Source organism: Rutidosis leptorrhynchoides, chromosome 1 (assembly GCF_046630445.1).
Source record: "Rutidosis leptorrhynchoides isolate AG116_Rl617_1_P2 chromosome 1, CSIRO_AGI_Rlap_v1, whole genome shotgun sequence".
Taxonomy (NCBI): Eukaryota; Viridiplantae; Streptophyta; class Magnoliopsida; order Asterales; family Asteraceae; genus Rutidosis; species Rutidosis leptorrhynchoides.
In genome coordinates, this window is record NC_092333.1 from 154,961,786 (window position 1) to 154,976,181 (window position 14,396).

A 14,396-nucleotide genomic window follows, 5' to 3' on the forward strand; every position below is an offset into this window, starting at 1 on the left:
CATGCATTCTGGTTTTACTAAGACGATTTCCCATCCTTGGTCTTGTGGAAAATAACCATTATGACCATTAGCTAGGCAGTATGTTGTAATGTCATCAAAAGGACGAGGGTTTCGTAATGTCCAACAGCCCTATAATAATCTAAAAACCTTGTTTCTCACCTCAACTACTGAATCTGTCACTTGTGGGAATGTTTTATTTAAAAGCTGCAATCCGATGTTCTTTTTCTCACTTTGGTAAAAGCGAACATCACTAACCCGTAAGCATAACATGCTTCTTTATGTTGCATGTTCGAAGCTCTTTCTAATTCACGAAATCCTATGTTGGGATATGTTGAGTCAAAATAGGTTCTTAACCTGTAGCGTAAAATTGCATTTGGGTTCCCCGCATTTAATGCTTTAAAGAAAACACAGCGTAACTTACGGTCTCCCCAATGTGATATACCCCACCTATCAAAGGAAATCCTTTTATAAACTAAGGCATTTCTGGCAAGTCTTTCAAATTTTTGACAAGTTAATTTTGCCATAATTAATTGTGCTGATGAATTCTAACCGACTCTAGACAAGATTTCCTCAATCATATCCTCTGGTAGATCTTCTAAAATATTCGGTTGTCTACCCTTAACGTCCATTTTGTTTTTATACTGTAAAATAGACAAGGATTAGATTCGTATAAGATAATTAACAAACAATACAAGCAATTTTTACATAGAACATAAAAGTACAAGCACACTACAATACATATAATACACAACATGATTACAACCCTCTAATCTGAATCACTGGTTTCTTCTTCTTCGGACTTGGTTCGTTTTCCTAATTTTCTAGGAATATATGGTGTTCCTCTAATACGAGCCGTCATTTTCCACAATGGTTTAGAAAAACCTGGTGGTTTAGAGGTTCCCGGGTCATTGTTACATTTTAGGAAATACGGATGTTGCCGATACATATAAAGTTCACCGGGGTTGGAATCGGGTTTCTCTATTTTTATACCTTTTCCCTTATTATTTTCTTTCGCATTATTAAATAGGGTCGAGGTAATTTCTATAACATCATCGGAATCCTCATCGGGATCCGATTCATCGGAAAATTGATAATCTTCCCAATTTTTTGCTTCCTCGGTGGAAACACTATTGACCATTATTAACTTTGGTCCGTTGGTTGAGGATTTTCTTTTATTTAATCGATTTACTATAGGTATCAATATTTCTTCCTTCGGAACCTCTTCTTCTTCCAGTTCCTCCTCTTCCGGTTCCTCCTCTTCCGGTTCCTCTTCCGGTTCCTCCTCTTCCGGTTCCTCTTCTTCCGGTTCCTCTTCGGGAATTTGTGAATCTTCCCAAAATATATTCAACTCTTCATTATTATTAGGTGAATCTATGAGATTTGTACTAGTGGTAGACATCTATCACACAATATCAAACACATTAAGAGGTTAATTTATCACATAATATTTACATGTTAATAATATATAGTTTCCAACAAAAGTGTTAAGCAATCGTTTTTAAAGAAAATACGGTCGAAGTCCAGACTCACTAATGTATCCTAACAAACTCGATAAGACACACTAATGCAAATTTCCGGTTCTCTAAGACCAACGCTGGGATACCAACTGAAATGTCCCGTTCATATTGATTATAAACGTTCCATATTAATTGATTTCGTTGCGACGTTTTGACCTCTATATGAGACGTTTTTCAAAGACTGTATTCATTTTTAAAACAACGATAACCTTTATTTTATCTATAAAGGTTTAAAAATCATTACGTAGATTATCAAATAATGATAATCTAAAATATACCGTTTACACACGACCATTACATAATGGTTTACAATAAGAATATATTACATCAAAAATAAGTTTCTTGAATGCAGTTTTAACATTATATCATACAAGCATGGACTCCAAATCTTGTCCTTATTTTAGTATGCAACAGCGAAAGCTCTTAATAATCACCTGAGAATAAACATGCTTAAAACGTCAACAAAAATGTTGGTGAGTTATAGGTTTAACCTATATTTTATCAAATCATAATAATAGACCACAAGATTTCATATTTCAATATACATCCCATACATAGAGATAAAAATAATTCATATGGTGAACACCTGGTAACCGACATTAACAAGATGCATATAAGAATATCCCCTATCATTCCGGGAAATCCTTCGGACATGATAAAAACGAATTCGAAGTACTAAAGCATCCGGTACTTTGGATGGTGTTCGTTAGGCCCAATAGATCTATCTTTAGGATTCGCGTCAATTAGTAGATCGGTTTACTAATTCTTAGGCTACCAAGAAAAAGGGGCATATTCGGCTTCGATCATTCACCCATATAATGTAGTTTCATTTACTTGTGTTTATTTCGTAAAACATTTATAAAACTGCATGTATTCTCATCCCAAAATATTAGATTTTAAAAGTGGGACTATAACTCACTTTCACATATTTTTACTTCGTCGGGAGTAAGACTTGGCCACTGGTTGATTCACGAACCTATAACAAATATATACATATATATATCAAAGTATGTTCAAAATATATTTACAACATTTTTAATACATTTTGATGTTTTAAGTTTATTAAGTCAGCTATCCTCGTTAGTAACCTACAACTAGTTGTCCATAGTTAGATGTACAGAAATAAATTGATATATATTATTTTGAATCAATCCATGACCCAGTGTATACACGTCTCAGGCTAGATCAAAACTCAAAGTATATATATTTTTGGAATCAACCTCAACCCTGTATAGCTAACTCAAACATTACTGCATATAAAGTGTCTATGGTTGTTCCAAATAATATATATACATGGGTCGATATGATATGTCAAAACATTTGCATACGTGTCTATGGTATCCCAAGATTACATAATATATTAGAATACATGTATAATACAATATAAGTTAGCTAGGATACAATTTGTATAGAATTGTTACAATATTTCCCGTAACTACAACAATCAAAAAATATCCAATCTTGTTTTACCCATAACTTCTTCGTTTTAAATTCATTTTGAGTGAATAAAATTGCTATGGTCTCATATTGAACTCTATTTTATGAATCTAAACAGAAAAAGTCTAGATTTATAGTCAGAAATATAAGTTACAAGTCATTTTCGTAAGAGGTAGTCATTTCAGTTGAAAGAATGACGTCTTGATGACCATTTTGAAAAACATACTTCCACTTTGAGTTTAACCATGATTTTTGGATATAGTTTCATGTTCATAAGAAAAATTATTTTCCCAGAAGAATAAATTTTAAATCAAAGTTTATCATAGTTTTTAATTATCAAACCCAAAACAGCCCGCGGTGTTACTACGACGGCGTATGTCTGGTTTTACGGTGTTTTTCGTGTTTTCTGGTTTTAAATCATTAAGTTAGCATATCATATAGTTATAGAACATATGTTTAGTTGATTTTAAAAGTCAAGTTAGAAGGATTAACTTTTGTTTGCGAACAAGTTTAGAATTAACTAAACTATGTTCTAGTGACTTCAAGTTTAAACCTTCGAATAAGGTAGTTTTATATATATGAATTGAATGATGTTATGAACATCATTAGTACCTCAGGTTTTGTGGATAAACCTACTGGAAATGATAAAAATAGATCTAGCTTCAAAGGATCCTTGGATGGCTTGAAAGTTCTTGAAGCAGAATCATGATACGAAAACAAGTTCAAGTAAGATTTCCACTCGAAATAAGATTGTTATAGTTATAGAAATTGAATCAAAGTTTGAATATGAGTATTACCTTGTATTAGAAAGATATCTTACTGTAAATAAGAAAGATTTCTTGAGGTTGGATGATCACTTTATAAGATTGGAAGTAAGCTAGCAAACTTGGAAGTATTCTTGATTTTATGAAACTAGAACTTATAGAATTTATGAAGAACACTTAGAACTTGAAGATAGAACTTGAAAGAGATCAATTAGATGAAGAAAATTGAAGAATTAAAGTGTTTGTAGGTGTTTTTGGTCGTTGGTATATGGATTAGATATAAAGGATGTGTAATTTTGTTTACATGTACATAAGTCATGAATGATTACTAATATTTTTGTAATTTTATGAGATATTTCATGCTAGTTGCCAAATGATGGTTCCCACATGTGTTAGGTGACTCACATGGGCTGCTAATAGCCGATCATTGGAGTGTATATACCAATAGTACATACATCTAAAAGCTGTGTATTGTATGAGTACGAATACGGGTGCATACGAGTAGAATTGTTGATGAAACTGAACGAGGATGTAATTGTAAGCATTTTTGTTAAGTAGAAGTATTTTGATAAGTGTCTTGAAGTCTTTCAAAAGTGTATGAATACATATTAAAACACTACATGTATATACATTTTAACTGAGTCGTTAAGTCATCGTTAGTCGTTACATGTAAATGTTGTTTTGAAACCTTTAGGTTAACGATCTTGTTAAATGTTGTTTGTAGTGACCCGAACTTTTCTATGTTTATATATATTAATTGAGATTGATATTTACGTGACTAAATGTTTCCAACGTATTAAGCAATCAAACTTGTTAAGACTTGATTAAATGAAATAAGTTTCATATAGACAATTGATCACCCAAGTTGACCGGCTATTCACGAACGTTACAAAATTGTAAAAACTACATGTTGTGGTATATATAGACATATATATATGGTTGACATGAGATTATGATGAGTAAGTATCTCACTAAGTATATTAACAATGTGTGATATACATAAGAAATGAGATTACTAAGTTAAGAAACTCGAAATAATATATATAACGATTATCGTTATGATAACGTCTACTAAATATATATGTATCATATTAAGATATTGATACACTATATTTAACATGATAAAATGATATTTAAATATATCATTAAGTGTGTTAACAATGAACTACATATGTAAAAACAAGACTACTAACTCAAGAATTACGAAACTAGACTTATATGTAACGATTATCGTTGTAACGGTATTTTAATGTATATATCATATTAAGAGATATTCATACATCATAATATCATGATAATATAATAATTTAACATCTCATTTGATATAATAAACATTGGGTTAACAACATTAATTGAGATCGTTAACTTAAAGGTTTCAAAACAACACTTACATGTAACGACTAACGAAGACTTAACGACTCCATTAGAATGTATATACATGTTGTGTTTTGATATGTATTCTTACACTTTTTAAAGACATCAAGACACATATCAAAGTACTTCTACTTAACAAAAATGCTTACAATTACATCCTCGTTCAGTTTCATCAACAATTCTACTCGTATGCACCCGTATTCGTACTCGTACAATACACAGCTTTTAGATATATATACTATTCAATGGTGGAGATAGAGGAGGGCAGGGGGTATTGAGCCACCCCCAATAGGCCCAAGTCTTTGATCTATATAGTATATTTTGTAGCCCATTTAACAATTTGCCACCCTCAATCCATGTTAATTTTTTAAAATAAATCTGCTTATATTAGATGGGCTCATAAGCCCAAGTGCCCAACATACTTAAATTAAAAAAGAAGTCGGAAGTATTATGTTGATAGTTAAAATAAGTCATGCTAATTTTAAAATAAATAAAAAAAAAGTAGTTCCAGCCACTCGCCAGTAGCCGTCCATTGATAATCGATTTTTAATCTTGCAACTTGCAAACAACTTCTTCGTAAATTGTAAGTTCTAAATTCTTTTCTTTTTAATTATTGTTGTATAACGATTAAGAATTTTTATATTGTGCTTGTAATAGATTTAGCCCCAATTTTTATTGTGCTATTGATATGATTTTAGGTTAATTATGAGTCCAAAAAAAACTATTCTTCATTTTTTCTCGCGAACAACTAGTGCTGCCAATGATCAATAATCACAAGAAAAAGTAAATAATGTTGTGAAAGATGTTAATGAAGCACAACCACAAATGAATGATGATAATATGGAAGAGTCTCCTCCAATTAATGTTGAAAAGAATGACAAAACAAACTCTAGAGAGTTTAAGTTAGATTCATTAATTAGGGATCCTGGGCTACGACCTTCAATAGTAGAATATCCAAGTAACCAACATGATGAGATTATACGAGAATATATTAGACTGGGACCTTATCAAATTCACAGATCGAACTATCCTCTAAGTGCTAGTGGTTCAAAGGGTAATCGAAGCTTTCAAGCAGCTTGGTTTGGTAGATTTTGGTGGTTAGAATATTCTCTAGAAAAAGATGCTGCGTATTGTTTTCCATGTTATCTATTTAATAAGAAACCTATTGGACGAGCTGGTTCAGATAGATTTACTACAAAGGGGTTCAATAAATGGAAAAAGATTAATTGTGGTAAAGATTGTGCATTCTTTAAACATGAAGGTACATCTCCGGCTTCTGCTCATAATTTTTCTGTGAAATGTTATGAGGATTTTAGAAACCCGGTTTGTCATATAGAAAATGTGATAGAAAAACAAACAGCGCAAGAGATTAAGGACAATAGATTGCGAGTCAAAACTTCTGTTGAGATAATAAAATGGCTCACGATGCAAGCTTGTGCTCTTAGGGGCCATGATGAGAGGCCTAGTTCAATAAATCGGGGAAACTTTTTAGAATTGCTAAAGTTTATTTCTTCTTACAACAAGGAAGTTGAGAATGTTGTTTTAGATAATGCTCCACAAAATGCCCAATATACTTTACCTGATGTGCAAAAAGAAATTTTGCATATTTTTGCTAGAAATGTTCAACAGTCAATTCGAGATGAAATCGGGAATGCAAAATTTTGTTTGATCATTGATGAGTCACGTGATGAATCTAAGAAAGAGCAAATGGCAATTGTTGTGAGATTTGTTGATCGAGATGGGCATGTAAAAGAAAGATTTTTAGACTTGGTTCATGTCAAAGATACTACCGCATTGACATTAAAAATGAAATCTTGTCATCTCTTTCTTTTCATAAACTTGATTTTCAAGATATACGAGGTCAAGGTTATGATGGGGCTAGTAATATGCGCGGGGAATGGAAAGGATTACAAGCTTTAATATTAAAAGAATGCCCTTACGCGTATTATATACATTGTTTTGCTCATCAGTTGCAATTAGCTTTGGTTGCAGCATCTAAAGAGGTAGTCGAGGTGCATAAATTTTTTAAGATTTTGAACTTTATAATTAATGTCATTGATTCTTCTTCCAAGCGTCACGATCAATTACAAGATGCTCAAATTTATGAAATTTCACTGTTGGCCGAAACTGGAGAACTTGAGACTGGTAAAGGCGTAAATCAAATCCAAAGTTTGCAAAGACCCGGAGATACAAGATGGAGTTCACACTATCGATCAATACGTAGCTTGTTGAGATTATATGGTTCCGCCATTGTAGTACTACGTGACATTGCTATTAACGGATCTACTTCTTCTCAAAAAGGTGATGCTTCTTTTGCTCTCACACACTTATTATCATTTGATTTTGTTTTTTGATGCGTTTGATGAAAAAAATAATGAAGAAAACCGATAAGCTTTATCAAGCTTTGCAACGCAAATCTCAAGATATCGTCAATGCTTTATCTTTGGTTTCCACTACTAAGAGTTTGATTCAAAATCTAAGAGATGAAGGATGGCAATCACTTTTCGTTAAAGTTGTTTCCTTTTGTGAGAATAATAACATCCAAGTTCCCGAAATGAGTCAATCTTACAAAGACATTATCCGGTCTCTTTCGGAAAAAGACAATGTGACTGTTGAACATCATTATCGAGTTGACGTATTCTTTGCTGCTATTGATAGTCAGTTGCAAGAGTTGAACTCTAGATTTAATGAGTCTGTGACGGAACTTCTTCGACTAAGTGTTGCTCTAAACCCAAAAGATCCATTCAATAAAGCTGATATTTGTAGTTTAGGAAAGAAATTCTATCCTTTGGACTTTACAGAGCAAGAAAATATTCAGCTGAAATCTGAGTTGCAACATTATGAGCTAGATTTTCCTAATGATCCACAGTTAAAAAATGTTCAAACGATTGCAGAGTTATGTAGAGGCCTACAAGAAACTGGGAGAGTAAAAGTGTATACAATGCTTGATAGATTGATTCGTCTTGTATTAACTCTTCCAGTTTCAACAGTAACAAGTGAAAGAGCTTTTTCAGCAATGAAGATTATGAAAACGAGACTTCGTTGTAGCATAGGTGATGATTATCTTAAAAGTTGTTTGATTCTTTACATTGAAAGGGAAATTGCCTATTCATTTACTTCGGATGAGATAACTGATGCTTTTGCTGTCAACAAGCGTAGACGCGTACAACTTCTACCACATTAGGTACAATTTTTTAAATCTCACATTTTGCTATATCTTTTATTGGCATTTTAACTAAGGTAACAACTTAACTACTATTGACAGGTTACCTCAAGAAAAATGGTCAGCGCGTGCATTTTTTTTTATTTTTCAGATTATTTTCGATAAATTTATGTATAGCTTTGAATCATATGTTACTTTTATTTAGAAATGGTTATGTTTATTTACACTGTTTTCAAAACATATTTTGTTACGATTTGTTACTGCTTTTTTTTTTTTTTTTGTATTTACTCCATTATTGAGTAAGCCCCCTTATCACTAAATCCTGGCTCCGCCTCTGGTACTATTGGTATATACACTCCAATGATCAGTTCTTAGCAGCCCATGTGAGTCACCTAACACATGTGGGAACCATCATTTGGCAACTAACATGAAATATCTCATAAAATTACAAAAATATTAGTAATCATTCATGACTTATTTACATGAAAACAAAATTACATATCCTTTATATCTAATCCATATACCAATTACCAAAAACACCTACAAACACTTTCATTCTTCAATTTTCTTCATCTAATTGATTTCTCTCAAGTTTCAACTTCAAGTTCTAAGTGTTCTTCATAAATTTCATAGGTATAGTTTCATAAAAATCAAGAATACTTCCAAGTTTACAAGTCTACTTCCAAGCTTTCTAATCCATTCCAAGTAATCATCTAAGACCAATGAACCTTTGTTATTTACAGTAGGTTATCTTTCTAATTCAAGGTAATATTCATATTCAAACTTTGATTCAATTTCTACAACTATAACAATCTTATTTCGAGTGAAAATCTTACTTGAACTGTTTTCGTGTCATGATTCTGCTTCAAGAACTTTCAAGCCATCCAAGGATCCTTTGAAGCTAGATCCATTTTTCTCATTTCCAGTAGTTTTATCCAGAAAACTTGAGGTAGTAATGATGTTCATAACATCGTTCGATTCATACATATAAAGCTATCTTATTCGAAGGTTTAAACTTGTAATCACTAGAACATAGTTTAGTTAATTCTAAACTTTTTTGCAAACAAAAGTTAATCCTTCTAACTTGAATTTTAAAATCAACTAAACACATGTTCTATATCTATATGATATGCTAACTTAATGATTTAAAACCTGAAAACACGATGAACACCATAAAATCGGATATACGCCGTCGTAGTGAAACCGGGGGCTGTTTTGGTTTGGATAATTAAAAACTATGATAAACTTTGATTTAAAAGTTGTTCTTCTGGGAAAATGATTTTTCATATGAACATGAAACTATATCCAAAAATCTTGGTTAAACTCAAAGTGAAAGTATGTTTTTCAAAATGGTCATCAAGATGTCGTTCTTTCGACGGAAATGACTACCTCTTTAGTAATTGACATGTAACTTAAATTTCTGACTATAAACCTATGCTTTTTATGTTTGGATTCTTAAATTAGAGTTCAATATGAAACCATATCAATTTGATTCACTCAAAACGGATTTAAAATGAAGAAGTTATGGGTAAAACAAGATTGGATATTTTTGATCTTTTTAGCTACGGGAAATGTTTAACAAATCTATACAAATCATATCCTAGCTAACTTATATTGTATTATACATGTATTCTAATATATTATGTAATCTTGGGATACCATAGACACGTATGCAAATGTTTTGACATATCATATCGACCCATGTATATATATTATTTGGAACAACCATAGACACTCTATATGCAGTAATGTTGGAGTTAGCTATACAGGGTTGAGGTTGATTCCAAAAATATATATACTTTGAGTTGTGATCTAGCCTGAGACGTGTATACACTGGGTCGTGGATTGATTCAAGATAATATATATCGATTTATTTCTGTACATCTAACTGTGGACAACTAGTTGTAGGTTATTAACGAGGACAACTGACTTAATACACTCAAATCTTTAAAACATAATAAAAATGGTTGTAATTATATTTTGTTCATACTTTGATATATATGTACATATTTGTATAGGTTCGTGAATCGATCCGTGGCCAAGTCTTATTTCCGAGGAAGGAAATATCTGTGAAAGTGAGTTATAGTCCCACTTTTAAAATCTAATATTTTTGGGATGAGAATACATGCAGGCTTTATAAATTATTTACAAAATAGACACAAGTACGTGAAACTACATTCTATGGTTGAATTATCGAAATCGAATATGCCCCTTTTTATTAAGTCTGGTAATCTAAGAATTAGGGAACAGACACCCTAATTGACGCGAATCCTAAAGATAGATCTATTAGGCCTAACAAATCCCATCCAAAGTACCGGATGCTTTAGTAATTCGAAATTTATATCATATCCGAAGGGTGTCCCAGAATGATGGGGATATTCTTATATATGCATCTTGTTAATGTCGGTTACCATGTGTTCACCATATGAATGATTTTTTATCTCTATGTATGGAATGTGTATTGAAATATGAAATCTTGTGGTCTATTGTTACATTTTGATATATATAGGTTAAACCTATAACTCACCAATATTTTTGTTGACGTTTAAAGCATGTTTATTCTCAGGTGAATAGTAAGAGCTTCCGCTGTTGTATACTAAAATAAGGACAAGATTTGGAGTCCATGTTTGTATGATATTGTGTAAAAACTGCATTCAAGAAACATATGTCGATATAATATATTTTTATTGTAAACCATTATGTAATGATCATGTGTAAACAGTATATTTTAGATTATCATTATTTGATAATCTACGTAATGCTTTTAAAACCTTTATTAAATAAAGGTTATGGTTGTTTTAAAAATTAATGCAGTCTTTGAAAAACGTCTCATATAGAGGTCAAAACCTCGCAACGAAATCAATTAATATGGAACGTTTATAATCAATATGAACGGGACATTTCAGTTGGTATCCGAGCGTTGGTCTTAGAGAACCAGAAAATTTGCATTAGTGTGTCTTATCGAGTTTGTTAGGATGCATTAGTGAGTCTGGACTTCGACCATGTTTTCTTTAAAAATGATTGCTTAACATTTTTGTTGGAAACTATATATTATTAACATGTAAATATTATGTGATATATTAATCTCTTAACATGTTTGATATTGTGTGATAGATGTCTACCTCTAGCACAAATCCCATTGACTCACCTAATAATAACAAAGAGTCGAATATATATTGGCAAGATTTACAAGTTCCCGAAGAACCGGAAGAAGAGGAACCAGAAGAAGAGGAACCGGAAGAAGAAGAGGTTCCGGAGGGGGGAATAGTAGGAACCACGGAAAACCGGTCAAATAAAAGAAAATCCTCAACCAATGGACCAAAGTTAATAATGGTCAATGGTGTTTCCGCTAAGAAAGCAAAATATTGGGAAAATTACCAATTTTCCGATGAATCGGATCCTGATGAGGATTCCGATGATGTTATAGAAATTACCCCGACCCAATTTATTGAGGCAAAAGAAAATAATAAGGGGAAAGGCATCAAAATAGAGAAATCTAATTCCGACCCCGATGAACTTTATATGTACCGTCAACACCCGTATTTTCAATATCATGATAATAACCCGGGAACCTCTAAACCACCAGGTTTTTCTAAACCAATGTGGAAAATGACGACTCGTATTAGAGGAACATCGTATATCCCTAGAAGATTAGGAAAAAGAACCAAGTCCGAAGAAGAAGAAACCAGTGATTCAGATTAGAGGGGTGTGAGCATGTTGTGTAATAAATGTATTGTAGTGTGCTTGTACTTTTATGTTCTATGTAAAAATTTCTTGTATTATTTGTTATTACGAATCTAATCCTTGTCTATTTTACAGTATAAAAAAATGGACGTTAAGGGTAGACAACCGAATATTTTAGAAGACCTACCAGAGGATATGATTGAGGAAATCTTGTCTAGAGTCTGTCAGAATTCATCAGCACATTTAGTTATGGCGAAATTAACATATCAAACATTTGAAAGACTTTCCAGAAATGCCTTAGTTTATAAAAGGCTTTCCTTTGATAGGTGGGGTATATCACATTGGGGAGACTTTAAGTTACGCCGTGTTTTCTTTAAAGCATTAAATGCGGGGAACCCAAATGCAATTTTACGCTACGGGTTAAGAACCTATTTTGACTCAACATATCCCAACATAGGATTTCGTGAATTAGAAAGAGCTTCTAACATGCAACATAAAGAAGCATGTTATGCTTACGGGTTAGTGATGTTCGCTTCTTACCAAAGTGAGAAAAAGAACATCGGATTGCAGCTTTTAAATAAAACTTTCCCACAAGTGACGGATTCAGTAGTTGGGGTGAGAAACAAGGTTTTTAGATTATTACGGGGCTGTTGGACATTATGAAACCCTCGTCCTTTTGACGACATTACAACATGCTGCCTAGCCAATGGTCATAACAGTTATTTTCCACAAGACCAAGGATGGGAAGTCGTCTTAGTAAAACCAGAATGCATGACTTATTTCTGGACTTATGAATTATGTGTCTTTATTTCTTTTGCTGAACAACTTGCGTATTAACTAGATTTATCTTCAAAACTGTCCTGTATCATAGTGTACTATATTTCATGTTATATGTAATATAGCGAAGTTGTAAGTTTGAAGAATATTTGTATGTGATATATTATTATAATCAGTTTTTCATATGGAATTGTAGTAGTTGAATTGTATATTAGCTACTAAGTTTGAACTTAACGGGTAGGTAGTACCCGAATTTAAACTTATAAAACGCTAATATGAAGAAAAAGCTTTTATAAATGAGTTCATATTATGCTACGAGATACTATTGACTACTCTTAATATTCTGTATGATTAACTTGTTTCATTTGACTATATTGAAGAAAATGGCACCGACTACTCGACACAACTTGAATATGAGCGAAGAGGAATTTCGTGTCTTTCTTGCTTCAAACATAGCCACAGTACAGGCCACGCTACATACCAACAATAACTCTGAATCTAGCAATACAGCTAACGGCGTAAGAAATTGTATAGGATGCTCCTACAAGGAATTCACTGCCTGCAAACCTTCAGAATTTGATGAGATCGAAGGACCAATCGGATTGAAACGATGGACCGAGAAAGTTGAATCGGTGTTTTCCATAAGTAAGTGTGCTGAAGGAGACAAAGTGAAGTACGTTACGCATACCTTCACAGGTATTGTGTTAACATGGTGGAATACCTATCTAGAGCAAGTGGGACAAGATGCTGCTTACGCGCTATCGTGGTCAGCATTCAAGCACTTGATAAACGAGAAGTACCGTCCCAGAACCGAGGTCAATAAGCTCAAGTCAGAACTTAGAGGGTTACGAACACAGGGATTCGATATTACTTCGTACGAAAGACGATTCATAGAATTGTGCCTATTGTGTCCGAGAGCGTTCGAAGATGAGGAAGAGAAGATCGACGCGTTTGTGAAAGGGTTACCGGAGAGAATCCAAGAAGATATAAGTTCACACGAGCCTGCCTCCATACAAAAGGCATGTAGAATGGTTCATAAACTAGTGAACCAGATTGAGGGAAGAATTAAAGAACAGGCGGCCGAAGAGGTCAACGTGAAGCTAGTCAAAAGAAAGTGGGAGGAAAAAGGTGATAAGAGTCACCAATACAACAACAACTATCCCAACAATTGCAACATCAATCGCAACTACAACAAACGGCACAACAACAACAACAACTACAACAATCATCCCAACAACAATAACAACCACAACAATAACAACAACAATCAGAAGCAGCTATGCCAAAGGTGTGAAAAGTATCACTCGGGGTTCTGCACTAAATTTTGCAACAAGTGTAAAAGAAATGGTCATAGCGCGACGAAGTGTGAGGTCTACGAACCAGGGGTTAACAGAACGAAAGGAACAAATGGTGTCAGAACGACTAATGGCGGAGCAAGTAGTGTCGGAGCAAGTTATGCCAATGTAGTTTGTTATAAATGTGGAAAACCGGGCCACATTATTAGAAATTGCCCGAACCAGGAGAACACGAATGGACAAGGCTGCAGAAGAGTTTTCAATATTAATGCGGCAGAGGCACAGGAAGACCCGAAACTTGTTACGGGTACGTTTCTTATTGGCAATAAATCTGCTTACATTTTATTTGATTCGGGTGCGGATAGAAGCTATATGAGTAGAGATT

General features: G+C 33.2%; 2 protein-coding genes across 2 annotated transcripts; both read left to right on the top strand.

Annotated features, from left to right (window-relative positions):
• The first annotated feature begins 5,917 nt into the window (after positions 1-5,917).
• LOC139890413 (uncharacterized) lies at positions 5,918-7,446 on the top strand. The gene is made up of 2 exons (XM_071873299.1): positions 5,918-6,838; positions 7,063-7,446. The coding sequence occupies exons 1-2, from the start codon at positions 5,918-5,920 to the stop codon at positions 7,444-7,446; spliced, it is 1,305 nt and encodes a 434-aa protein (XP_071729400.1).
• Positions 7,447-7,466: 20 nt separating this feature from the next.
• On the top strand, positions 7,467-8,276 carry LOC139890421 (uncharacterized). The gene has a single exon (XM_071873304.1). It carries the CDS (start codon positions 7,467-7,469, stop codon positions 8,274-8,276), a length of 810 nt encoding a protein of 269 aa, XP_071729405.1.
• The last annotated feature ends 6,120 nt before the right edge of the window (positions 8,277-14,396 follow it).